Source organism: Zootoca vivipara, chromosome 1, assembly GCF_963506605.1.
Source record: "Zootoca vivipara chromosome 1, rZooViv1.1, whole genome shotgun sequence".
Lineage (NCBI taxonomy): Eukaryota > Metazoa > Chordata > Lepidosauria > Squamata > Lacertidae > Zootoca > Zootoca vivipara.
Window position 1 is genome coordinate 32477775 of NC_083276.1, and position 24784 is coordinate 32502558.

The window sequence follows — 24784 nt, forward strand, 5'->3', positions numbered from 1 at the left end:
CATAGTATTCAACTTGAGTTCTTTATGAAAGGCTTACATTTAGTCATCTGCTTAAGGCATGAACCTTAGCACTCAGCCCTTACTCTGACTTTGCTCAAGCGGACTGTTGTGTAACAGGCACTGAACACACGTGATCTTCTTTTCACTCAGCTGCTGTCCCCACGTGAATCCCTGGATTGTAAGCTGCTCAGGGCAGTGTCCTGTCCCACCCACCCACCCACCCAAAAACGCTTCACTGGATAGCTCAGTCGGTAGAGCACGAGACTCTAAACCCCAGGGTCGTGGGTTCGAGCCCCACGTTGGGTGAAAGAGTCCTGCATTGCATGAGGTTGGACGAGATAACCCATGGGACACCTTCCAACCCTACAATTCAAACATCTCCTTTTCCAGATGCTTCTCAACGCAGCCACGTTTGGCAACGATCAAAGCGGCTGTTGCGCACCTCAGACATCAGCTGGTGGGGAGCAAAGGCCTCTTGAGAAGGACCGCGTTTACGCAGCGACCAGCAGGAGCCGCACCCGGAAAGACACCGCGCCTCAGAAGCGCAGCATCTCCGTCCTTCCCGAGACCCATCGGTCACGTGAGTGGGCGGGGCCCTGAAGCCGCTCCGGAGGCGAGCCTTCCTCCGTCATTCCCGAGCGACAAGGCGCGAGGGGCGGAGGGAAGGAGAGGCATGGCCCCCGCCGCCAACGCCGCGCCCGGGGCTGTTTGTTGTGGGCGGCTGTTATGGCCTCCGTCGCGGGACAGGCCGACTCCGTCCCGCCCGAGGTCTCCGCCCCGCTAGGGGACTCCTCCGAGGAGGCAGCCGGAGAGGTCTTGAGAGGCGCCCTGCGCTCGCTGCCGGCGCTGGTGGGGCAGGTTAGTTTTGCGGGGAGGGAGCCAGCGCAGCAGCAGCCGCGTAGGGCGGCGGAGTCGGAGGCAGGAGGGATTGAGGGGCAGTTGCCGCCGTGGAAACATCCTCGAAAGGGGGGGGGGCTTATCTAAAAGGGGGGGAATAAAAGGTCGGCCCCGACACCCAGTTCCGATCTCGCTGCACAAGTTTCCCGAAAGACGTGTATCTGTACGAGACAATCGTGCTAAAATAGTTTAAGGAGTCTCTCCAAGGAAAAGAGCTTATTATTAAGCCTAGCTAGTGCTTCAGGGCTCCCTTCCCACGTTTTCTGCATCACGCTTCGCGTATCTGAGCATCGAACCGAGCTTACCAAACCTAAGCTTGCTACTACTTGGAAGCAACTGCTATTGATTTCCGCAGGAATCTCTTGCCGCCCTCGATTATTGTTGTTGCTGACATGCATGCCCCACGGAAATCAATAGGATTACAAGGGACGTTTTAATCCTCACGTTTTTCCTAGTGGGGTGTTGCTTTCATATATTTCATTTAGCTTTTTAGGCTCCGGTTTTTCTTTGATGCATTTGGTACATTGCGCTTTCCACCCCCACCCCCACTTACCAGTGTGTAATGTAAATCTGCAAATTTGGGAACCTATTTTGTATATGGCTGTTCCTCTCCTTCCACTCTTTTTTATAATAACCTTCATTATTTTGACTTGTGTGACACTGGCACATGGGTGGCCGACATACAAACAGTCTATCTGCAGTGAACAAATGTAAGTAGCTGAAGAACTGAGTTTACATATTGTAAGGAAGGGGAGCAAAACTCCCATGTGAAACTCAGCATTCTGTAATTGCCTTTTTATCACCTTTTAAATGCCTACAAACACACATTTTACAGCCTGCCTTTCTAAAGGATAGGAATCTCTTGTTTTAAGGCTTGTGTTACAATGACTCTTAAAAAACCTCTGCTATTAACCTAGGTAACATGTAACAAATACAGGCCTCTCCTCAAAATCTTCTCTTGCATCCTTGAGCATTTACATGCATTTCAATTAAACAGAAGCACATATTGATTGAGGAGTAGATAAATGGTTTATTTTTACCTGCATTGATGGTAAGATGGCTGCTTGAATGTTGTTTCACTTCTAGTGTCCAAATTTTTTAAAAAAGTGAGTTAAAAGTGGGAGAGGATCAAGAGAGAAGCCATAAGAATTCTTTACAATGCGGAAAGGATCTATTAAAGAGACAGATAATTAAAAGATTCAGTAGCTATAGTTTCTAGAAGTGGTTTGATCAAGGAACTTTAAGGAGGAAATAGAAATTGATCAGAGTCAATAAACAGTGTCATGTTACGTCTTTTGTTAAACTACATGAAGTGGGTGGAAATTAGTTAGATGGGAACTAGTTGTCTGGCTTTTTGAAGTGGCATTTTCTCCAATGGATAAAGGATTAGATTTAGATCTGGGAAATATCGGCTCAAGTCTTCATTGCTGTTTTGGATTTATTTTGTAGCCTTGGCCATATATCATCATCTGTTCCCCTTCTCTTAAGATGGTATTATAAAAATATTGTTTCATTTGCAATGAAGATTGTAAACAATTTTCAACATTGGTAGTTTAATCCTAAACATATCTGCTCAGAAGTAAGTCCCATTGACATTGGTGGGTTTTAACTCGGCTTACAGCAACCTTAAGTGTAGGGAAAAGCAATGTGGTGGATCCGTTGTTGCATCCCAAGCCCTGCTGCTTTGACAGACAACTGGGGGACTGGTTTCTGTAATTTTTATTTATGCAAAGTGAAGTCTGGGCTGGCACAGCTGAAGAGCCTGAGAATTAGTCCCTCAGGGGATCCATCCCGTCAAAAACTGCCCAGTAATACTGTGTTAGGGATTTTACCTTTCTACTGCTGGTAGAAGCCAGCAGAGGGACATGTATATGCCATTCTAACATATTGCCCACCCAGTCATCATAGGAACACTGGAAGGTACCCTATACTAAGTCAGATCATTGGTCTATTCTAGCTCAATATTGTCTACGTTCGCAGGTGGCGCTGTGGGTTAAACCACAGAGCCTAGGGCTTGCTGATCAGAAGGTCGGTGGTTCGAGTCCCTGCGATGTGGTGAGCTCCCGTTGCTCGATCCAAGCTCCTGCCAACCTAGCAGTTCGAAAGCACGTCAAAGTGCAAGTAGATAAATAGGTACTGCTCTGGCGGGAAAGTAAACGGCGTTTCCGTGTGCTGCTGTGGTTCGCCAGAAGCGGCTTTGTCATGCTGGCCACATGACCTGGAAGCTGTACGCCGGCTCCCTCGGCCAATAACGCGAGATGAGTGCCGCAACCCCCGAGTTGGTCACGACTGGACCTAACGGCCAGGGGTCCCTTTACCTTTTCATTGTCTACATTGACTGACAGCAGCTCCCCAGGGTTTCAGACCTATCTGGAGCTTCCAGGAATTGAACCAGGGTCCTTCTGGGTGCAAAGCAGATGTTCTGCCACTGAATTATGGCCCTTCCCCACATGGGGCGGGGGAGGGATAGGAATTCATTTAAAGCAAGCTTCCTCTTCCTCCGCCCTCCAGATGTTTTTGGCCTACAACTCCCATGGTTCCTAGCTAGCAGGACCAGTGGCCAGGGATTATGGGAATTGTAGTCTCAAAACATCTGGAGGGCAGAGGTTGAGGAAGCCTGACTTATAGTGTTTATAGAATTGCAACCTAAAAGTGCTAAATAAAGTAATGTCTGCGGGAGGAAACCAGTGTAAATAATTTTGTAAAAATCTCCCACTTTTTGTGGCCTCAGTTGAAATTAAAAATTTCAATGAAATATTTTCAAATAGGTTATGTGTGTGTGTGTGTGTGTGTGTGTGTGTGTCATTATTTTAAAATAGGAAATAGCCACTATTAGTACTGACCATATCCCCATATTTTGAGAACATCTTCTGAACTCCCAAGGGCATCTGTGGGAGAAGCAGAACATATGAAAAAGTTGTACAAGGCATGGGTGAAAGTGAAAATGGGAGCATCAACTGCTTCCACATCTTTTATTTTAAAAGTTAGTAATATTCAAATATATATAGGCCGAGGGCCTTCTGGCAGTTCCCTCACTGAGAGAAGTGAAGTTACAGGAACCCAGGCAGAGGGCCTTCTCAGTAGTGGCACCCACCCTGTGGAACGCTTTCCCATCAGACATCTGAAGGCAGCCCTTTTTAGGGAAGTTTTTAATACAGTGGTACCTCTACTTACGAATGTTTCTACTTACGAATGGAGCTCCGTCCGCCATCTTGGATGCGGTTTAGATAGGATTTTTTCTACTTACGAATTTTTAGATAGGGTTGCTTTTACTTGCGATTTTTTTCTCCCAATGCATTCCTATGGGATTCGATTTACAATTTTTTTTCGACTTACAAATGTGCGTTCGGAACGCATTAAATTCGTAAGTAGAGGTACCTCTGTATTTGAAGTTTTATTCTGTTTAGTGTTCTGTTGGGAGCTGCCCAGAGTGGCTGGGGAAACCCAACCAGATGGGTGGGCTATAAATAATAAAAATATTATTATTATTATGCAGCGCAAAAATTATGACTACTTAAAATATGAGACTGAAATCATCAACACGTGCAGGATTATATCCAAGAATTTTGCACATCATAATTAAAATGACACTAGTAATTCCTGCTACCTAATAAGTGCACAATTATGCCATAGCAGAAAATTTCAATATTTATATAAGCTTCAGTCCTTTGAAGAACATATCTCTTTTATATGTAGAAAAAAGTGGCATATTTTCCCTTGGGCTTGGAAATAATATCTTAAATGGCTCCTGGTTTCCTAGGCAGCTTCTGCCTGCCGCACTGTTGCTCATAATATTGGAAAACCCTTCACCCCAAAGTGCTCAGAGTGTACTAAATATTTCAGTTGAGGGAAAACACTGGTGGAAACCACAAATAATGTGTCCCAAGTTGTTAAACTCCTGACCAAATTCCACCACTGTATTTACATATAGCATAAATAGGGCATGCCTGAGGTAAGAATATTGAAAAATCCTCAAAAGCAATGATGTTCAGGAACAGGGAGTTAAGTTTCTAGACTCAAAATGGCAGTAATTTTTTAGCAGGAAAAATAAAACTGCAGTAACTACCGGTAATTGAAATCTATGCAGTTAACTGTCACATGTGCTCATTAGAATGTCACCTTAGAACATGTTACAGGTAGGTAGCCATGTTGGTCTGAGTCGAAGCAAAATAAAAAAATTCCTTCAGTAGCACCTTAAAGACCAACTAAGTTTTTATTTTGGTATGAGCTTTCGTGTGCTACTGAAGAATTTTTTTTATTTTACCTTAGAACATGATGGTTTTAAAACTTGAGTTGATTAACCTGCAGATTCCTCTGTTCTTGATGCTTTCGACTGATGTGAAATTCCCGTTTAACTCTTAGGCTGTTTGTGGTTGGAAGGGCTGTTGTGTTGAAGCCCTCTTGTGACATGATTTGTTTCACTTTTGAAGCTTAATATTGGAGAAGATGTGGTGAAAATTAACATCGACTGGGGCAAGCTTCAAAGTACATCACCTGCGTTGCTCTTTACTGCTCTGCAGCAGCATATATCAGGCTTACAGGTAATTTTTTTTATTGGAACTTTAAAAACTCAGCTGTCTCAGAGTAATCCTTAAATGCAGAATCTCAGCTCAGCAGTTCGGGCTGCTGTGTAAGGAAATGGTGCATCTTACTGTATTGAACACCTGAGGTTCCACTGTGCTTTCTAAAAGATTTAAACCTGTTACCTTAAAACAATTATCAGAAGGATTGTGGGAATAGCATTGCAAACTACTGTGGATAAGTAGATTGCGCAAATGCAGTCCTGTTGATTTCTACACTTCCATTGTAAATGCAGTACATTTCCATCTGTGGTGGGTTATAATTAAGCAATAACACGGCAGGTGTGTGTCATGCTATGATAATGATTCCATGCGTTGGGTGAGTTCCGCGGTTCGTAGAGTGCTTTCAGTGGATCAAGAAGTGGCATTATCCCAGCATGATGCATCCTGGTGTGTGTGTCTGCAATTAACCATATCTCCAGCACAGATTCTCTCCCCCCCCCCAAAGTAACTTCTTAGATATTTAATCTTTCATCTTGTCAAGTAACCAGTTGCTCTGTGTTACCCTGTTCATTTGACATTTTAAAACCATTATTAATGTGAAGTTGCACTACTTGCCTTGTTCCTTGTTTTTGGATTTCATTTTGGATTGCATGCTAGCACAGTTCTTGTGGTGTCTGTGTGATACCACGATGAGAATATATTAAACTGAGGTGTGGCCTGTCACAACATCTCCTTTGCAAGTTCTCTTGGGAATAAAACAGAATGATGTTGGTTCATTTCCGGTCTGTCTTTGTGGGGGCTTGTATAGCAGAAATTCCCAGATGATTGTGCCATCATTCTAAATAATGCATACATGAAAAGCTTTTTTTTAAAGAAAAGAAAAGAACTTGCAAGGCAGTGATCACAACAAGTGCTCTCATTCAATTGTTTCTTAGTATGAGAACTAATAATATTGTAAGTGAGGGTTATTATTTTGTTACTGTTTTTTTTCAAACAATTTGATAGTGCCAACCAAAGTATTTCTATTAATAGCATTGGTGTAAAATCCTAATTTTGTAGCTCCAAATAAGGAATAAACATTAAGCTCAATTAAATGGAAGTGGGGGAATTGCTGATGTTGTAAATCACTTCATAGTTTTTGATTGTTCGCGTGTTTTGCAAGTACTGTTTTTTGCTGGGTTGCTGTCTAGCCCTTTTATTGCAGGTTCTTTAAAAGCATAACAGAAGAATGGATGAGCTAACTTGTATTTGGGTTCATTTTGTTGTAAGACACTGCATAGAAAATGCAAAGGATATAAATAGGGCTTTTTTTTTAATGATGAGAAAAATAAGGTGCATTTATTTTGCTTCTCTGGTTCTTGGCTGTTTTTGGGAGATGCATGAGCCTGGAGTACAATGTTTGTATTCTCTCATGCATTTTGGGTGGCTGCCTTTCAAGTGGAGATGCTGCCAGTGATGTAGTGTTAAAGCAAGAGCTTTAACAGAATGAGAGTCTTGGCTCTCATGTTAAGGAGGAAAAATACTTAAGCCTTAATGCTCTGGGTAAGCATTTGAATGGCATGTAAATTAAGTGGCATTGGTGCCAAAGGGTGCTGCTTTGATTTGGTACAAAACAGATGAGTAACAGGCAGATTTTCTCAGATAGTCTGGACCCTCCAGAGGTTTTTTTTTTTTTAATACGCAGATTAGCAAAAGGCACTGATCGAAAGGGCAGTGACACTTAGAGATGTTGTATTTTAATTCTAGTTTGATTGGATTATGTACACAAAGGTGATGGCATATGGCCTCTACAATTATTTTAAGAAGCTTGTTTTAGAGATTCCAGTTAAGAAAAAGTGTTCTGTCAGTTTGAATCCCATCTCTCTCTCCCCCTTCTTTCTTTTGCTTAGCCATTTATAGAAAAACTCCAGTCTTTGATTAAAGAAGAAAGCACTGTACCCGTTGATGATTCCAGTAAGACAGAAGGTGGAAAGTGTGAGACTAATTCAAATGTAATAGAAAAAGACTCCCAGATGGAAGTGACACATGCAGCTTTTGATTCTGCAAGCCTGAAAGAGGCTCATGTTGATTTTGACCCAGAAGTAGTCCAAATAAAAGCTGGGAAAGCTGAAGTGAGTGAGTCTTTGGCCACTTCCCCCCCAAAAAAACTAGACCACCCCCCTATTTTGAATGGAAATAATGAAATCTAAATACAAGTTGTCCCTGTCACCTACAGATTCAAAGACGAATATCAGCCTTCATTGAAAGGAAGCAAGCTGAGATCAATGAAAACAATGTCAGAGAATTTTGCAATGTTATCGATTGTAATCAAGGTAGCTGTCCACTTTTGGTTTAATTTTCTTATCCTTTTAAAGTATGATCTCTTCCCCTATTATTTGAACAGCTTTTTAAAAAAAATATTGGAAAAAGGGCAATGTTAAATAATTAACCATGTAAAAGGCATCGGTTAGGCAAAATGTAAAGGGAGTCTTAGTTTATAACATCCTGATGTGTACTCATTTATAATTCAGTCCCAGTGACTTCAAATGAACTTATTTCCAGTGTAATCTAATTCTTATTCTAGGGTATTCTCAATAACTGTAGTGGCATACAGAAGTGTAAATAATTTCTAGACTGCACCCTTAACTAAGAATATGGCTTTTCTAAAAATATTTTGGGGAAAGCTATATGGGGTATGAATGGAGTGTTTACTGGGTTTTTTAAACTGTTCTCTTCTTGCTGATTGCATTTTAGTGCAAGTACCTGTGCACCGAAACGTATCATAAAAGTGTTTTAATAATGTGCAGTAGTAATGATTCTTAAAATGTGAGGAGAAAAGTATGCTCTTGATGAACTATAACTTCCGGATTAAATCATTTAGATGTACTGAAGGAGATAAGGATGGTTGTTAAGGTCCTTTAGCTTGTCATTGATATTTCCATTTTATACATGGCCATCACTTGTCCAACACACCACATCCCTCAGAAACTACATTTCTCTCTTTCTGTACCAGTGACCAAGATCATACCACTGCCCAAGTCATCTTTCATCATCAGTGGTATTGCTTTCTGCATATTAAAGGCCCAACTCTGAAAGTGAAAAATTTTCCACCTGTGCTTTTAACTATTATTAAAATAGATGAGAAAAATGGAATACAGCAATCACATGAATCATGTCATGAATGAAATCAAAATCAAACAATAATACATATGTGTGATATGCCTGCAACACAAGTTCCATAGTTTTATAAACAGAGCAAGATTCCTCAGTATCTTAAGAAAGGCAAATAACCATTTCAATATTTTGATCATACTGTATTGTCTTTTCCAAAAGGTGACATATTCAGTTAATAATAATAATAATAATAATAATAATAATAATAATAATAATAATAATTTATACCCCGCCCATCTGGCTGGGTTTCCCCAGCCACTCTGGGCAGCTTCCAACAGAAAAATAAAACACAGTAATCTATTAAACATTAAAAGCCTCCCTGAACAGGGCTGCCTTCAGATGTCTTCTAAAAGTCTGGTAGTTGTTTTCCTTTTTGACATCTGTTGGGAGGGCGTTCCACAGGGCAGGCGCCACCACCGAGAAGGAAGTTGGTAAAGATGTTCTTCACACTTCTTAAACCTTATGAAATGTGTAAGATTCACCATCAATATACAATATCCATGTACTATATACTCATAAATAAGTCTCCTTTAAGTTCAGTGGGCTTGCTTCCAGGAAAGTGTTTATACAATTGCAGCCTTAAGTAGGTTTTTTCTGTTCTCTACTTGGAAACAATTTCAAATTTTTCAGTAATTACCATGTTAGTTACCACTTTTCTCTATTCATATCTTACATCATTTTTATATAACCCGGTGCATTATAAGTTTGCCCTCTTATTTCCTTGATTATAGCAAAAAGTCTGACCCCAAATAAAACATTTTAGCAAAAACAAAAAAACAAACCACCAGTTATCAAAGTCATCAGCAGAACTCACAGCATCTCCACTGCCTATCGTCTTGTATTAAATGCATCTGTCTCAATTTACCTTGTGCTGTATACCACCTGCACATGATTTTAAAGTGATTTCCCCTTAAATTAGTTGATATAGAATACTTGATTTCTTGTGTAAATACATACTCACATGAATATTCTATAATATCACTGCTTAAATATTTTCCCAGTCTAGTCTAAATTTATGTTCAGTGGGAACTTATGTTTTGATAACGTTCAGAAAATAAACCTTTGGTTTTTACCAGATTTTTCATATCTATATCTATAGTGTGTGTGTGTATAATTTTAAAACTTGTTTAGTTTTAACCAAGTGTTTACTAATCCATCCTATTACAAAGGCATTTAACAGAAAACATGATATAATTCTAAAGTCACACATGACTTTAGAAAGTATCCATCTTTAAAATAAGTAAGAATAAATTATTTAAATGAGTGCCTTGCCCAAACAATTAAAGTAGCCATAGATTCACTCCATATAAGAGTATCATTATATAAACAAGTCTAATTGGAAAACAAATCATCTTATCCTTATCCTAAATATTTGACACAGGATTATTGCCAATATTTCTTCCTCTCTCTCTAAACTGCACACTTGGAACATATTAGATTGTACCTTTCCTATACAGAATTCTGACATGTGTTCCAGATCTTTTAACATTGAAAGCTGGGCGCTCCTGGAAATCGGCATTTGTTAAGAGTTAATGGGGTTTTTACTTTTTAAAATATTAATAGAACGGTATAGTTAATAACTGCTAAACATTAAGAGCCTAAAATGTGGATATTATTATTGTCCCTAGAAAAAGTAATCTCAGTAATCTGTATATCAGTAATCTGGCCTACAGTAAGTAAAACCAGGTTTGAACATTGAGTGATCTGTGCTTTTAGGTTGAAATCCAATTTTAGTCATATTTGGGGTAGATAGAACGAAATCAGTAACTTTAAGTAAAGTCTATTGATTTCAGTGGGTCTACTCAGAATATGACATAATTGGATACTGCATCTTATTTAGGTATGTTAGCTGGCTCTGTTAAGCCTCTGGAGTGAAGTGTGGGCTTTTTAAATGACTGCACTAATGAACACTTATTAAAAACACCCTTAGAAAACAGTTGTGCCAGGACTGATGCAGTGTTCACACCTTACCCAGGATTCAAAAGTCATGTTAAGGGTAAGTACTATTTACTGTATCATTATCTGTCAGTGTATTTAATGAGGGATTTTTCCTTTAAAGTAACCCCATAAAAAAAAAGAGCCAATACAATTAGTATAGGCAAGAGAGAACTTGCTCAGTTTTTCTAAGCTCTTGAACTAGAAATTCACTTGATAACGGAAGATCTCTCTGAGACATCAATTGAGGCGATATACCTAGTCCAATGCACATTTATTCAGAAAAAAAATTCCCAACTGAGCTGTGGGATTACAGCATCTGTTCCTTTTCTAAGCCAATGACAGACACTTTGTTCAGCTGCATTAGAAATGTTTGTCATTTTATATTAAATTTAGCTTTTCAGAAACAAGTGCTAGAAACTTGGGTTGGGGAGATGATTTTTTTTATTACTATTATTTCAAAAAAATTATCCAGCTGTGATTTTAAGCACACCTATTAGGAAACAAATCCCATTGAACTCAGCAGGACTTGTTTTGAAGTAAGTATGCTTGTGATCAGACTGTCAGCATTTTACAAAAGACTGTGGCTACTGTGGTAGAAAAATGGCTTTTGGATGAAAGTTGCCTTGCATTATCATATCACTGATTCTCTAATTGCCTTTGTGGAATGGTCAGAAGAGTTATTCTTTAGGAAAGCTTTTGGACCATAAATGGTTGTTTCGCTTTTGAAGTGGTTTTAATTGCTGTGATTAAATTATTTTTCATAGTTTTGTTCTCCCTCCTTCACCCCCTCCTGTTTTAGTGAGTTATAGCTCCTTTATTGCCATTTAAAATAAAAAGCTAGGCTATTTAACTTGGTGGTGCTAAACACATTGGGCTTGTTGAGGAAAAGTGGAATATAAATGTTGTAAATAAAGAAACAAATCAGTGGCTAGCTTTTTAAAAAAATAAAGATGGTAGTGTGAAAAGTTCAAGGAGTAAATCTCTAGAATAGTTGTCTGGAGAACTTGTTGGACTCCAATTTCCCATCACCCACTGCCCTGACCAGCATGGTCAATGGTCAGCAATGACCATTGCTGTTCTCTAGCCATGTCCGGAGAATCAAATGATATTGCTCCCTCTTTCTCTCTTTTGTGGAGTGTTTATTGTGGGAGTCTGGAACTCCTGCTAATTGTATTTTTTTGGGGGGTGAAGAGCAGGTGAGTCAGTTCCATTAATCTGTAAGGTAAAGGCACCCCTGACCATTAGGTCCAGTTGTGACCGACACTGGGGTTGCTGCGCTGGCCGAGGGAGCCAGCGTACAGCTTCCAGGTCATGTGGCCAGCATGACAAAGCCGCTTCTGGCGAACCAGAGCAGCACACGGAAATGCCGTTTACCTTCCTGCCTGAGCGGTACCTATTTATCTACTTGTACTTTGGCATGCTTTTGAACTGTTAGGTTGGCAGGATCTATTAATCTGAGCACCACATAATTTTTTCGTACTTAATAGCTGCTAATTTGCCACATTGAAAGTAACTTCTGCCATGCAATTTCTAATTGGAGGTGTTTTAGGTTAGTATAGTAGAATCTCACTACAGTTGTGCACATGACAAGAACAATGCAAAGCACATGGGATAGTCATATTTATTTTCCCCAGCATGAGGTGTACAGACAGCAGGAGTATTTGAGTGAGTAAGGAGGGGTAATTGAAGAATTCAGAAGTTAGGTGTCTTGTGCAGTTTAGCCACCACCAGAGTAGAATGTGGAACATTACAGTTTAAGTTAGGGACAAATGCAAATTGAGATTGGCTAGCATTATATTCTCTAACTAAGGAAGCAGCCCTGGGAGTAGTCCTATTAAACACAGTGGGGCTTACTTTTCTAGTGAAATTAATGAAATTGCAGTGTCAAAAGTATTCTCTTAGCAGATAATCCTTGCTTGTTCCTTCCATGTGTGTAAAATATTCATCTTGTACTTCTTAAACCTAGTTTCTCGAGTTGTAAACACCTACGGCCCCCAGACTAGAAGTGACAGTGCTCATGGTTCCAGTCATAAAGCTAACTCCCTTTCTCGTGATTGTGGGAATCAGGCTGTAGAAGAGAGGCTGCAGAACATTGAAGCACATTTAAGGCTGCAAACAGGTTTGTAGAGAGTTTGTTATCTGTGCATGCAAATAATGTGTATTCGTGCCCTCAGTTGTGAGTCATTCAGTGGAGCAGAAACCACAAGAAGTATAAATTCAGAGTGTAACTATAGAGAAGGCTACACTTTTATCCCTAGTGTCATATTTCTTACTTTTGGACTTCAAAATTTGGGAGTGTCCTGGCTGAAGAATGATGGGACAAGGATTAGAATTGTTCATGTGAAAGCACTATGCATTGCATTTCCTTCTCTCATTTTGTCCCCTCCCTCCAAAAAAATCTGTAGGAATTACTTGTGCAGGTGTTCAGTCTAGTTGGATACACTACTCAGTGGCTGGTGTTCTTTGACATGTTTACATGTTGACCGCTGTCTGACAGCTTGCTGTTCATTACTAGCCTCTTCCTAATATAAGGAATGGAAAGAAAAACTCGCTAAGTTCTTGTAAATATCCAAGAGGGGAATTATACTCTTGGGGATATATATATAGTCTGCAAATCTAAATGTGTGCATTTTATTTTTCATGCTAATCATGTTTCACTTCCAGTACAGTACATCCACAAAATTTTGAAGTAGAAGTGTAAGGACTCTGGCATACAGTTCTTCAGATGGAAAAAATGTCACAACTCATAACAATAAATGTAGTCAAGGTCCCTTTGCAGAAATCCTGAACAGTGGTTTCATTAACTCTGCTTTGATGGAGCATAATGGACAGAGTTATATTTTCAAAGAACAAGAAGTAAAATACAAGATGAGATTTATTTTTAAAAAACAAAGCAAAATATTAAACCTATGTCTTTTTAGCAATCACATTCAGAGCCCTGGATCACCACATGTATATAAGCAATGCACTTTCCCAAGCCCAATCTTGGAATCCTGCCTTGCTAGGATTCAGCAGGTCTTGGCACCAGAGTATTGCTATTTAATGTTGTATGTTTTCCCTCCTATGCACCCTTGGTTATGTTCACATCTTGGTTGAGAGATTAATCTTAAAGACTATACTGAAGTTTTATTTTCTTTAATGCTTCTAGTTATGCTAGTTTTTCATATCTATCATCTCCTCTCTCTCTCTCCCTCCCTCCCTCCCTCCCTCCCTCCCTCCCTCCCATAATACAGGTGGACCAGTGCCAAAAGACATCTATCAAAGAATAAAAAAGCTGGAAGATAAGATTCTTGAATTGGAAGGAATGTCTCCCGAATATTTTCAATCTGTGGTAAGTCTAACTCTGTTGCGCTTAATAAGGTACAAAAAGCAAAGTATGTGGAGGTTCTCTATAGTAAAAAAAGAAAAAAAACAGTTACTTCAGTCTAGCCATTTTGTTCCAGGCACAGAGTTTTCTGCTGTACTTTCACAGCTCCATGGTCTGTCTTGTTCATTTCTCTGGAAGGGACATCTCTTCAAGATGCTCTCTACTGAGGACAGCTAGGCTACCAGCAGATATGATATGTTCTATGTACACACTGGAGAAGTCATGAGGCGCTGTTTTGGGAAGATAGACTAGTTTTTTTAAAACTGTACAAAGTATTTTCCTCTTACAAAGGTGAAAATGTTTTCTCAAGAGCTAATTTACTCATTTGGATTTAAGCACACACACACACACACACACACACACACACACACACACACACACACATTCCAGGACTCGGGATACAGAAAATTAGGGATGAAGCCTGACTACAGTCCTCTGTGGTTTGCTTGCTTTTTGCCGGCAGGTTTTCCAGTCTAAAAGAGGACACACACAAGCTGCTAGGGTTGGTTAAAAACTCACTGGGCCACTGTTTGGGGAAGTAATGAATCCAGCACCCACTCGTACATAGCTGGTCAGCAGTATTTAATATCTGTGTGTGCAACCTCAGCTGTTGGAGGAAAAAGGGGGGGCCACATGTTGATAGTCCATCAATGCAGGTGGTTCCTCATCTTTTTGCGCATAACGTGCTCCTAGCAGTATTGCGAGTAAGCAAATTTTATATAGGAGAGGATTCAGGTGCTCACATTTCTCTGCAATAGAAAATGGAAGCCCCTGTGTGAAGGATCGGCTCTAGGTTGCTGCCTCTTTCATTATGATGAGGGGAAAAATTATTGTCCTTTATTATTTTTGTAATACAAAAGAAACATAGTAGAGAATCTGCTTTACTTATATTTGGACTTTTGGGTTGATCTTTTTTTTCAGAATTTGTCTGGCAAGAGAAGGAAAATCCAACAAAACCAAGTGAGTGCTGCTAACCTGGTTGTTTCTTGCAATTAAAAATTCAGAGATTTATAACCTTTGGTATTCCTCTACCCTCAGCTTGCTTAAGCTAGAATAGATGCACCAGAAACCACTCCGCAACACGTGCATTTTCTTTGTCTCTGTTAACTTAGCATATATTTTAGCACTGTTAAATATTTCATTGTTTCATAAGCTTAAACATAGGACGGACTCATATGGCACAGTGGCCTCAGCCAAAAAAACCTTCTATGATCATAGCTCCAGGCACCTTGGGGAGTGCTTAAATCTGCTTCTCAGTCCAATCTGCTGGATTGCATGGGAAACATTAACATCTCACATCTCTGGGGACCAACATCTCGCATATTCCAGCCAATCCTCATGGCAATCAAAATCCAGTGTTCCCATAGGTGTATGGAGCTCCAAACATGGCATTCCACAAACATTTGAAGCTGTCCTAAGACAGGATTTAATTTTTTTTAAAAAAATCAAAGCACCAGCCCTTCTAAGTTCTCTAGCAGCACAATCCTGTGCGTGTTCACTCAGTTCCCTTGTACACTGTGAAATCTACACCTAACTCCCAAGTAAATGTGCATAGGGTTACACTGGATCTCACTTCTGAATATCAGAAATCCTCTTGGTAGTTTATAGATAGCAAACTAAATTCACCACAACTTTTTCCTCTCTCTCTCTGATTATTCTTATCCTAGCTAAAAAACATTAGGAGTTTTCATCATAATTACCACCATAGTCATAGGGGAAATTCAGATGTATAGTGAATCATGATTTATTAAGCCAGTGATAAGCATCCTACACACAGGGACTTCCCTTACATGCCAACTTTGGTGCTTGTTGTATGGTTTCTTTAACTGCAGTTTCCTATTACATCAGAAATAGAAAACTGTGGTCTAACTTTGGACTCCAGACTTCAATATAAAAGCAGTCTTCATACTGTGAAGTATGTTTAACATTTTTTCAGCACCCTCAGAAGCCATACCATATCTGATGTAAAGTGAAACTGGTTTATGTAACCTCAACGAAAACGGCGAAATTGGCAAATACAATGAGAAGAGTGGGTTGAACATGAATAAGATGCTGATTTTCTGGATTCTATCATGAAAAGCAGCACGGAGTGATCCTGAAAAAGCACTCAATCTCTTTTCATACGCAACCGCCACAGCTAGAGTGGTATATGCGAAAAAAATGGAAAGAAAAAGAGATACCCGCAAAATAAATATGGCAGAATAAATTGATTGAATACACAGAATTAGTAACAATGGCCACGAAACAAGTGAAAATGTTTTGAAGAATATCTCAGAGGATACCTACAAGTAGGAATGAACATAGGAATAGCAGATCACATTAAATGAAGGAAGATTTGAGATGAAGATGGGTGGAATAATACGGTAGAATAAGCAGCCGAGAAAAGACTGCCAAGAATGCCAAGGGGAGATGCACTGGGAAGTCTGAGGATAAGAGATAACGATGAATCTTGTATGGTGTATATATACTTTTATGTTGTAAAAGTGCATAAACAAAAAGAAAAGCAGCACAGGGTCTTTTTTTTATAAAAAACGGGGGGAAACTAGAGTGTTTCAAATGTTTATGCAACAAATCCAAGATGTTAACCTCTTTTTTTCCTGAATGACAGAACTATTCTTTGGCTGAACTTGATGAGAAGATCAATGCACTTAAGCAAACATTGCTGAGAAAAACAAATGACGGGAGGCCCAAGGTTGTCGAGCAGCTTCTTTGAGTACAGTGATGTGACTTCATCGTGCCTTCATGTGTACTTAACTCCTTTAGACTGCCCAAGTACTGTTTATCTAGGCACCCTGTGGAAATGAAACATTACATATGAACCAGTCAAATTCTTATTGGGAACCTAGGTCAAGTGAACTTTTTTTCTTCAAAATGAAGAATGTTTTTAAACGTAGCATTGTAAATGTCTCTTCCCTTCTGATGGAAAGGAGGGTCTGTAGAAACAATGAATGAAAAAGAAAACCATACATCTTGTATGTGATGCCTGTGGATCAGAACGCCTCTTTAAATATAGTTTTACCCCAAAGACTATAGTGCAAAATGTGATTGTTCATATAATTCGTATAGCTTTGTGAAATAAAGAGTTAATATGTAGAAAAACTAAGCCAGCTTGCTGCGGTCTGGGTATCATTGGGAATTTCATGGTGCATTTAATGGGATGAGGGATTTCTTGATGTAGGAAGGTTAACTGACATATACTGATACTGTTTCATTCATGAGTTAATACTCAATGCTTACAGAAGTTACGACTATTTCAAAAGAAGAAGAAGAGCAACTGTGTTACGTTGAACTAACTCTTTCCGCACAAGTTACCTTCGCATTTTGAACTCTGTGTGATGCCAGTCTTTTCTTGACATCATAGACTCATAAGAGTTACTAGTGACCTAAAAGATCATCTCGTCCAACCCTCTTTTAGTATGGGACAGCCACTACTACAACATCCCTAATTGGTTGCCATCCATCCTCTGCTTTAAGACCTCTAAAGAGGAGAATGGAAACATTTTTCATAAGTGTCGTGATCAATAATACTACTGCTATGGTAATGAGCACTAACAGCAAGGAAAAGTGTTGGTTGTTGTGGACTAGGCAAATCTTGGTTAAAGGCCTGTCTTGGCCACAAAGCTCAGTGGTGCTCTTGAATAGGGTTGCCATACGTCCAGAATTACCCAGACATATCTGGAATACTGCAATTGGAAGTAGCGTCTGGGTGGAAATCCGAAAAAAAAAATGTCTGGGGAAATCCGGATGTTAGTAGTGCCATTTTTGACAATTTCCCCTCATAATAGCTCAGAAGCTTCATTTATTATTATTATTATTATTATTATTATTATTATTATTATTATTATTATTTATTTTGCGAATTTGTCAGAAAAGCTGAACAACTTTTTCTGTCTAGATTTTCACTGTTTGACAAGCCTACTCTTGAACAATTCTCTAGTTTCTTAGCTTAATTGAGCTGATGGGTTTATTGGAGGAATACAAATACTTCATCATTACAAACTTTTATTATCTGCCTTGTAATGTTAAATGTTACATGGCCAATAGAACTTCCAAGAAAATGGGATAGTAATTCTTCACGGAATCACTCTTCACTGCAGAATTTACACAGAAGTAGACCTACAGACTAGTTCTCCTAATTTGTCACCTGTGCATTGGTAAACAACGTCCCCACATTTATACTACTTACCTACCTGCAGATGCCTTTTTATTTAGTTATCATTCTGCAACAAAAATATCCTAAGAAACCCAACTGAATTCTACAAATGGGATGCTTTTTAACCCCAGGCAATGTTAATATTGGGGGGGGGAGGGCATTTTTTAAAAGCAGAAATCAAGCATGGGAGGTAGATACCTTCTGATAGCATACATATGGTTTTGTTTTAGAATATTTTAGTACCCCAGACACATGCGAGTTGGTTTCGGGTTGAAAAATACCACACCTGTATATGTCAGTTTCATACTACCCCATGTCAATCTCACTATATTAGACGTTGGAGGGCGTAGGAAAATACTCAATAAAACTGACTGTGTCTAATTGGAAGAGGCTAAATTTAGGCATAGGGACTAAGTACTCTACAACTTCAGCTGGCATTTCCTAAAGGTAACTAACCATACATTTACAGACAATACAGAGACATTTGGAAACAATCATAATTTATGTCTATGCCACCTTTCCATAGTTGAAGTTACAAACAGCAAAAGTAGTCCTAAACAATAAATAGAACACAACAAAAAATACACAGCCATAATTGAACAATTTCCACATAAAGTGTTATAAGAGCTGCTTCAAACTTTGCATAGCTAAACTGTGAAATTTGTTTCCACAAGATCTAGTGATGGCCATCAACTTAGACATTAGACAGAGAGTCTTCTCGGTGCTGCTGCTCCCAGACTCCAGACCCTGGAGCTAGTCTGGCTCCCTCCTTGCTTTCCTTCCAACAGGATTTTGGAAATTTACTGCTTCAAATGAGCGGGCTGGTGGTGTCCTGTTTTTATTGTAATTACTTTGTTTTAAACATATTTTATATATCAGTGTTTAATTGTTTTTTCATGTTTCTATGTTTTTAGCAATTCTGTTTTTTATCTGTAATAATAGGGAATTAGGGATGCGGGTGGCGCTGTGGTCTAAACCACTGAGCCTCTTGGGCTTGCCAATCAGAAGGTCAGCTGTTTGAATCCCCGCAACGGGGTGAGCTCCCGTTGCTCGGTCCCAGCTCCTCCCAACCTAGCGGTTCAAAAGCATGCCAAAAAGTGCAAGTAGAAAAACAGGTACCGATGCAGTGGGAAGGTAAACGGCGTTTCCGTGCGCTGCTCTGGTTTTAGTGTTCCATTGCGCCAGAAGCGGTTTAGTCATGCTGGCCTCATGAAAAACTGTCTGTGGACAAACATTGGCTCTCTTGGCCTGTAAAGCGAGATGAGTGCCACAACCCCAGAGTCATCTGCGACTGGACTTAACTGCCAGGGGTCCTTTACTTTTACCTTTATAGGGAATTGAGGGTGGGGGAATCAATGGAAGGTAAGGCTATCGTATTCAGCAATGGCAGAATATGGGGCAGCAGCATGCTATAGAACAGCAACAGGAAAGGGATAGTACTATAACCTCCTCTTTTTGTAAAAGAGACCTTGTTGCCACTATTCAGCAGGCCCTTGTAACCTCTTAGTTTGACTGCTGTAATTATGCATGGGGCTGCCCATGAAACTTCAGTTGATCAAGGATGCTGAAGTCAGAATGAAAGATGGATGTTAACTTCCAAGAGCCCATACTGATTAGCAGTTTGTTTCCCGGCTAATTTAGAGATCCTGCTTTTTATCCTTAAACTCTGGTCTTAATGTGGTGCACTTGTGAATGGTATGGGCATGTGAATCGTGTGTGTGTGTGTGTGTGTGTGTGTGTGTGTGTGTGCGTGTGCGTGCTTCACTTTGGGATTGGGCCCTAGCCATTGCTGGTATGTAGACCCATCATGCATCTCACAGGGCAGGTTGGGGTGTTGCCAACTCTGCTTTGAAGCCCACATCAAGAATACCCGAGAAATACCATTTCCCACATGTACCACACCAACGATTGAGTTTCTGTCACTCCTCTCTGCTGCAAAGTGCTACCTTTGGAGGCTAGATTACATTTGGCAATTTTTAGTCTTGTCGTCTATGTGTAAAAATATTCACACAACCACTATATCATAAAAAGTTGTTTACAATAACACATGAAGCAACAATAACACATGAAGCTATGCAATGTTTAGGGAACCATTACAGCTTGAGATTTGCCTCATTCAAGAGCTTAGTCCACTTAGTGCTATTAGGACTAAGGGGGGTTTTAACTTCCAAGTTTGACAGAGTTTAGTTTGTATTATTTTTCCTATTGTCAAGGTGATGCTGTTGGTTTAATGCATCTTTTCTTTGATTTTAAAAATACAGTTGGAGTGGCAGTTTAATGTTGCTTGCCGCTTTGGAAGTTAATTTGAGTCACAAAGCAGATTTATAAGCCCTTAAATAAATACAAAACAGACAAATAAAAAGGCCTAGAAATGATGATGATCAGAAATAGATAGAAAATAACAGTGTACTGCAAGCAAGGCCAGGTCTTTGTAATAATTCAGACAGTGTATGAGATGATACTGCAAAATCACTGAGAACTTAATGGGAAGCCGATTAACCTTTTTATATACAGTATATATAAATTAACTCATTCATGAGTGTATAAATCCAAACAACATATTTCACACCTGACAACCATTTCTATAGTAAAGCCACAAAGTGTTTTGCACCTAGTATGGTATAATCTAATCAGACCTGCAGACTTCTTCCACTCCCATTTTCAGACTGTTCAACACTACAGACTGATACTTTTTCTGATAGTACCTATAAACAGGTCTCTTCCTAGAAGCATCTCTCTGAACTAGAGTGAATTAAGAAGTTATTCACTCTGGACACAAGAGCACAGTCTATTTGAATCTACACAAGTGAGTCTGTGCTTGTAGGGGGAAAAGGGGGGAAAAAGGAAGGGAGAGAAAAGGATAATTACTTATTCCCTCTTCAAGTGGGAATAACGCTTTGATGCCTGAAAAAGGAAGGGGTAGTTCTGATCTCTGAAAGAGAATAGCAAGAACGCTGTAGAATTTCACATCTTGAACTACAAGACTACAGAACATTTCCCGGACAAGTCAGGTGTTTCTGATGTAGTTACCTAGTACGGACAGTTTAAAAGACCATTCATTCCCTGTTCCTGTTTGGTCGTGATGCCACTTTGTAATATTGCACAACCACCTAAAATTAACAGATACTTTATAAAAGCCATTCCATTAGAACCACCCTTTTCCTGCCTTAAAAAGAAAACTCAACTCGATGCTATAGCCAGATACAGGCAATGTAACACATTACTTGGTCTTCTTTTATTGTCTGATTCTGGAATGTCTGCTTTTGCTGCAAGTTCTGCAAAAGGAGCGATTCATCTCTAGGAGGCTAATTTCTTATAGCCAAGTGCAGGATTTTAATAAACAAACCAAAAAGTGAAGTGCCTTTTTGAACAGCCCTCACATCAGCAGGAAATATGAGTGGTTCGGGAAGCTTGAACTGTTCACTATTCTCTCTGACATTGTTTAGAACAGTAATAGATTTTTTTTTGTTTTACCCTTAATAAATCATAAGTGATCTCTTTGTTTGGTTTTAATTATGGAATTGCGCTACCACTGAGGAGTTTTCACTCTTAAACACTAAGCAAATAATCTGGAATAAAAACGAAAGAGGAAAGCAGGTTGGCAATAATTTTGAAAGAGAGTTGTGGTTTTTTTTATAGCACTTGTAAATTATAAGCTTGCGCCTGATGGTCAGGCAGACCAACAGCTGTGCAAGCAAGACCACATCCTAGAACATGAAAAGTGTTGGATCATCACTAAACCAGAACTCTGGCAAGGGGACTAAGATAGCATCATTTGCTGCCATGGTAGCTTGCTGGGGGAGGGATGTGATCTTTGCTGCGCTATTGGTGGCCAGAAGATGGTGATGTTACTAGCTCCAAAGGAATCGGATAATAAAAAGGAACCAATAGGGTTGTACTGTTCAACCAGCTGACTGGCTTCATTCCCCAACCTGCTCAACTTCCGGCTGGGTTGCTGGATGGTAACTTCAGGCGTGAAATTTTCATGAGCAAGATTCCATACCAGCTCAAGAATCCGCACAGCCTTTGTGCCAGGAATAAATTCCCTGTCTTTTATGAAGGCTCTTCTTCAGTGGTTATGATAAGAAGACATGTAGCGGTCACCGTTAAACTTACTGTGTAGCCAGAGTCGGCCTACCCATGAGGCGGGGTGACACGTGTGTGTGTGTGTGTGTGAGAGAGAGAGAGAGAGAGAGAGAGATTACAGCTCATCTTCTCCACTCCTGCACACAAAAGCTAAGTAGCAATGTCTTGTGGAATGCCCCAGTGATGGAAGTGGTGGGGTGTATCCTGATTTGGCCTGAGATTTGTAAGTATAAGTATACTTATATACTTATATAAGGCAGTATAAGTATAAGGCAGCTGATAAGGCCTTCTCAGTAGTGACGTCTGCCCTGTGGAACATCTTCCCATCAGATGTCAAGGAAATAAACAACTACAGTATCTGACCTTTAGAAGACATCTGAAGGCAGCCCTGTTTAGGGAAGTTTTTAATTGTGCTTTTAATATTCTGTTGGGAGCCGCCCAGAGTGCTGGGGGGGGGGAACCCAACAAGATGGGCAGGATATGATGATGATGATGATGGTGATGATGATGATTATTATTATTATTATTATTATTATTATTATTATTATTATTATTGGCCAACATAAGAACTGCATGCTGGACCAGTTGTGCTGATCCAATGGTGCTCATGTTCTTATGTTATTTTGTTGTTTGAGGAATCAATGAATGTTACACTGTTGAACCTGATCCCTTACATTGCAGGTCATTTCCAGAAACAGTATTGCAACTGGGAAATAAAATTCACCTTCATGCTTCATAAAGGCAAAATTACCCTTTTCTAGCAAGAGCTGGCCCAAGAGTCGTTAGCAAAACTACTTGTTTGCAAAAAGAAAAGAAAAGAAGTCTTTTATCTCTCTCCAGTGCAACAACTAAGCAGAATATTTGAATGTCGCCTCTCAATACTGTTTTCAGGGCTGCCCGAGTTTCACTCCCCAGATAGATAGATGTGGGTTTGGCATAAAATAATTAGCAAGGGAAAAAGAGCCAGAGTTAGGTAATCACCTTTGTAAATCTTCAAATGAAACAGCGCTTTGTCATGAACAAAACACTTAGAGCTACAATGAAAAGAACAGGCTTTGTTTAAAACCTATTATTTAGAAATCATCTAATTTTTAAAGGTTAATTAGTGTAATTTACCCATCTCGGATTATTGAAAAGGTCTGTATGTGAACAACAAACATCAGCATTCAGTCCGTTTCGCTCCCCCCACCTCCCGCTGATTCATCCACATCTGTTTTGCTTTTTATGATCACCTAATTGAGGCATGGATTTCTGTCCAATACAGATGGTCTACTGTTGATAACTATTTGCATGCCGTTTATGCTATTATTGTACTGATTTTTATTCATTGCCAAACCGCGAGGAACATAACAATGGCACAAACAATTCATTTGGCTGGGAGATTAAAATAGATTTGTGCAGAAAATTCACAATGAAGACAAGTAAATTATTTATCAATATATTTGCCTACCAATTGTTCTTCTTCTTTGCAGTCTATTTACCCCCGTTCCACAATGTGCCCCTGTTATTTGGGAATCTTCAACTAGCAGCCAGGCTAAATCAGCTGCTACAAACTCGTTTCTGTTGAAAATGAGAATTATACCCTTCTCTGCGCATGTAGGCAACAATGGGCGAGATCTGGGCTCTGCTGAGGTCAAGTGCTTTGTCATTCATTTCAGGATTTCACCTTGACTCCAGAGCTCAGATGACTTGGAATCAGGTCTTCCTGTCCCCCACAACTCTTTGTGATGCCCGTTATCCCAGAAAACTACAGAGGAGGCTGTAATTTCACCCCCCTGTCTCTATTCAGGGCCTTTTGATCCCCCCCCCTCCCGAGTCTAAATCTCTGCACCATGCTCCTCTTTGGCAATCGCCCTGGCTGAGGGAGGCAGTCTCGTCTCCGGATCTGCATTGCTTTGTTTTCTCAAGCTGTCTATACCTTATTTGTCTGTGTTCAGTGCTTGAAGGAAGGAAGGAGAGGCATGGAGCAGAGAGGGCTCATCACCTTATCTTTTGTCAACGCCCCTTACCTGTAATTATTATTATTTTAAATAAGCTGCTGTGGGAAATGATTTAAGATTGGAAGGAATTCTGAGTGGGTCTTGTGGGTTTCATTCAGGCCTTTTCCAAGCATAGTTCAAGCACTGTTTGAACCCAGCGTTAAGAAATGATCATAAGTCCTGGTCCTGAATGGGGTAACTGTACCCCTGAAGGACCAGGTGCGCAGCCTGGGAGTCATTCTGGACTCACAGCTGTCCATGGAGGCGCAGGTCAATTCTGTGTCCAGGGCAGCTGTTTATCAGCTCCATCTGGTACGCAGGCTGAGACCCTACCTGCCCGTGGACTGTCTCACCAGAGTGGTGCATGCTCTAGTTATCTCTCGCTTGGATTACTGCAATGCGCTCTATGTGGGGCTACCTTTGAAGGTGACCTGGAAACTACAACTAATCCAGAATGCGGCAGCTAGACTGGTGACTGGGAGCGGCCGCCGAGACCACATAACACCGGTTTTGAAAGATCTACATTGGCTCCCAGTACGTTTCCGAGCACAGTTCAAAGTGTTGGTGTTGACCTTTAAAGCCCTAAACGGCCTCGGTCCAGTATACCTGAAGGAGCGTCTCCACCCCCATCATTCTGTCCGGACACTGAGGTCCAGCACCGAGGGTCTTCTGGCGGTTCCCTCGCTAC

General features: G+C 40.1%; 1 protein-coding gene across 1 annotated transcript; it reads left to right on the plus strand.

Moving 5' to 3' along the window:
• Positions 1 to 645: 645 nt before the first annotated feature.
• Positions 646 to 16981, plus strand: MBIP (MAP3K12 binding inhibitory protein 1). The gene is made up of 9 exons (XM_035109182.2): positions 646 to 858; positions 5328 to 5438; positions 7310 to 7531; positions 7636 to 7732; positions 10504 to 10569; positions 12478 to 12630; positions 13745 to 13842; positions 14800 to 14838; positions 16487 to 16981. Exons 1-9 carry the CDS (start codon positions 727 to 729, stop codon positions 16589 to 16591), a joined length of 1023 nt encoding a protein of 340 aa, XP_034965073.1. The 5' UTR covers positions 646 to 726; the 3' UTR covers positions 16592 to 16981.
• Positions 16982 to 24784: the final 7803 nt, after the last annotated feature.

Coding starts and splice junctions, on each gene's coding strand:
- MBIP (XM_035109182.2), top strand. CDS start 727: ATGGCCTCCGTCGCGGGACAGGCCGACTCCGTCCCGCCCGAGGTCTCC. Junction 7,733..10,503: donor TGTTATCGATTGTAATCAAG/GTAGCTGTCCAC, acceptor AAACACCCTTAG/AAAACAGTTGTGCCAGGACT. Junction 13,843..14,799: donor CCGAATATTTTCAATCTGTG/GTAAGTCTAACT, acceptor CTTTTTTTTCAG/AATTTGTCTGGCAAGAGAAG.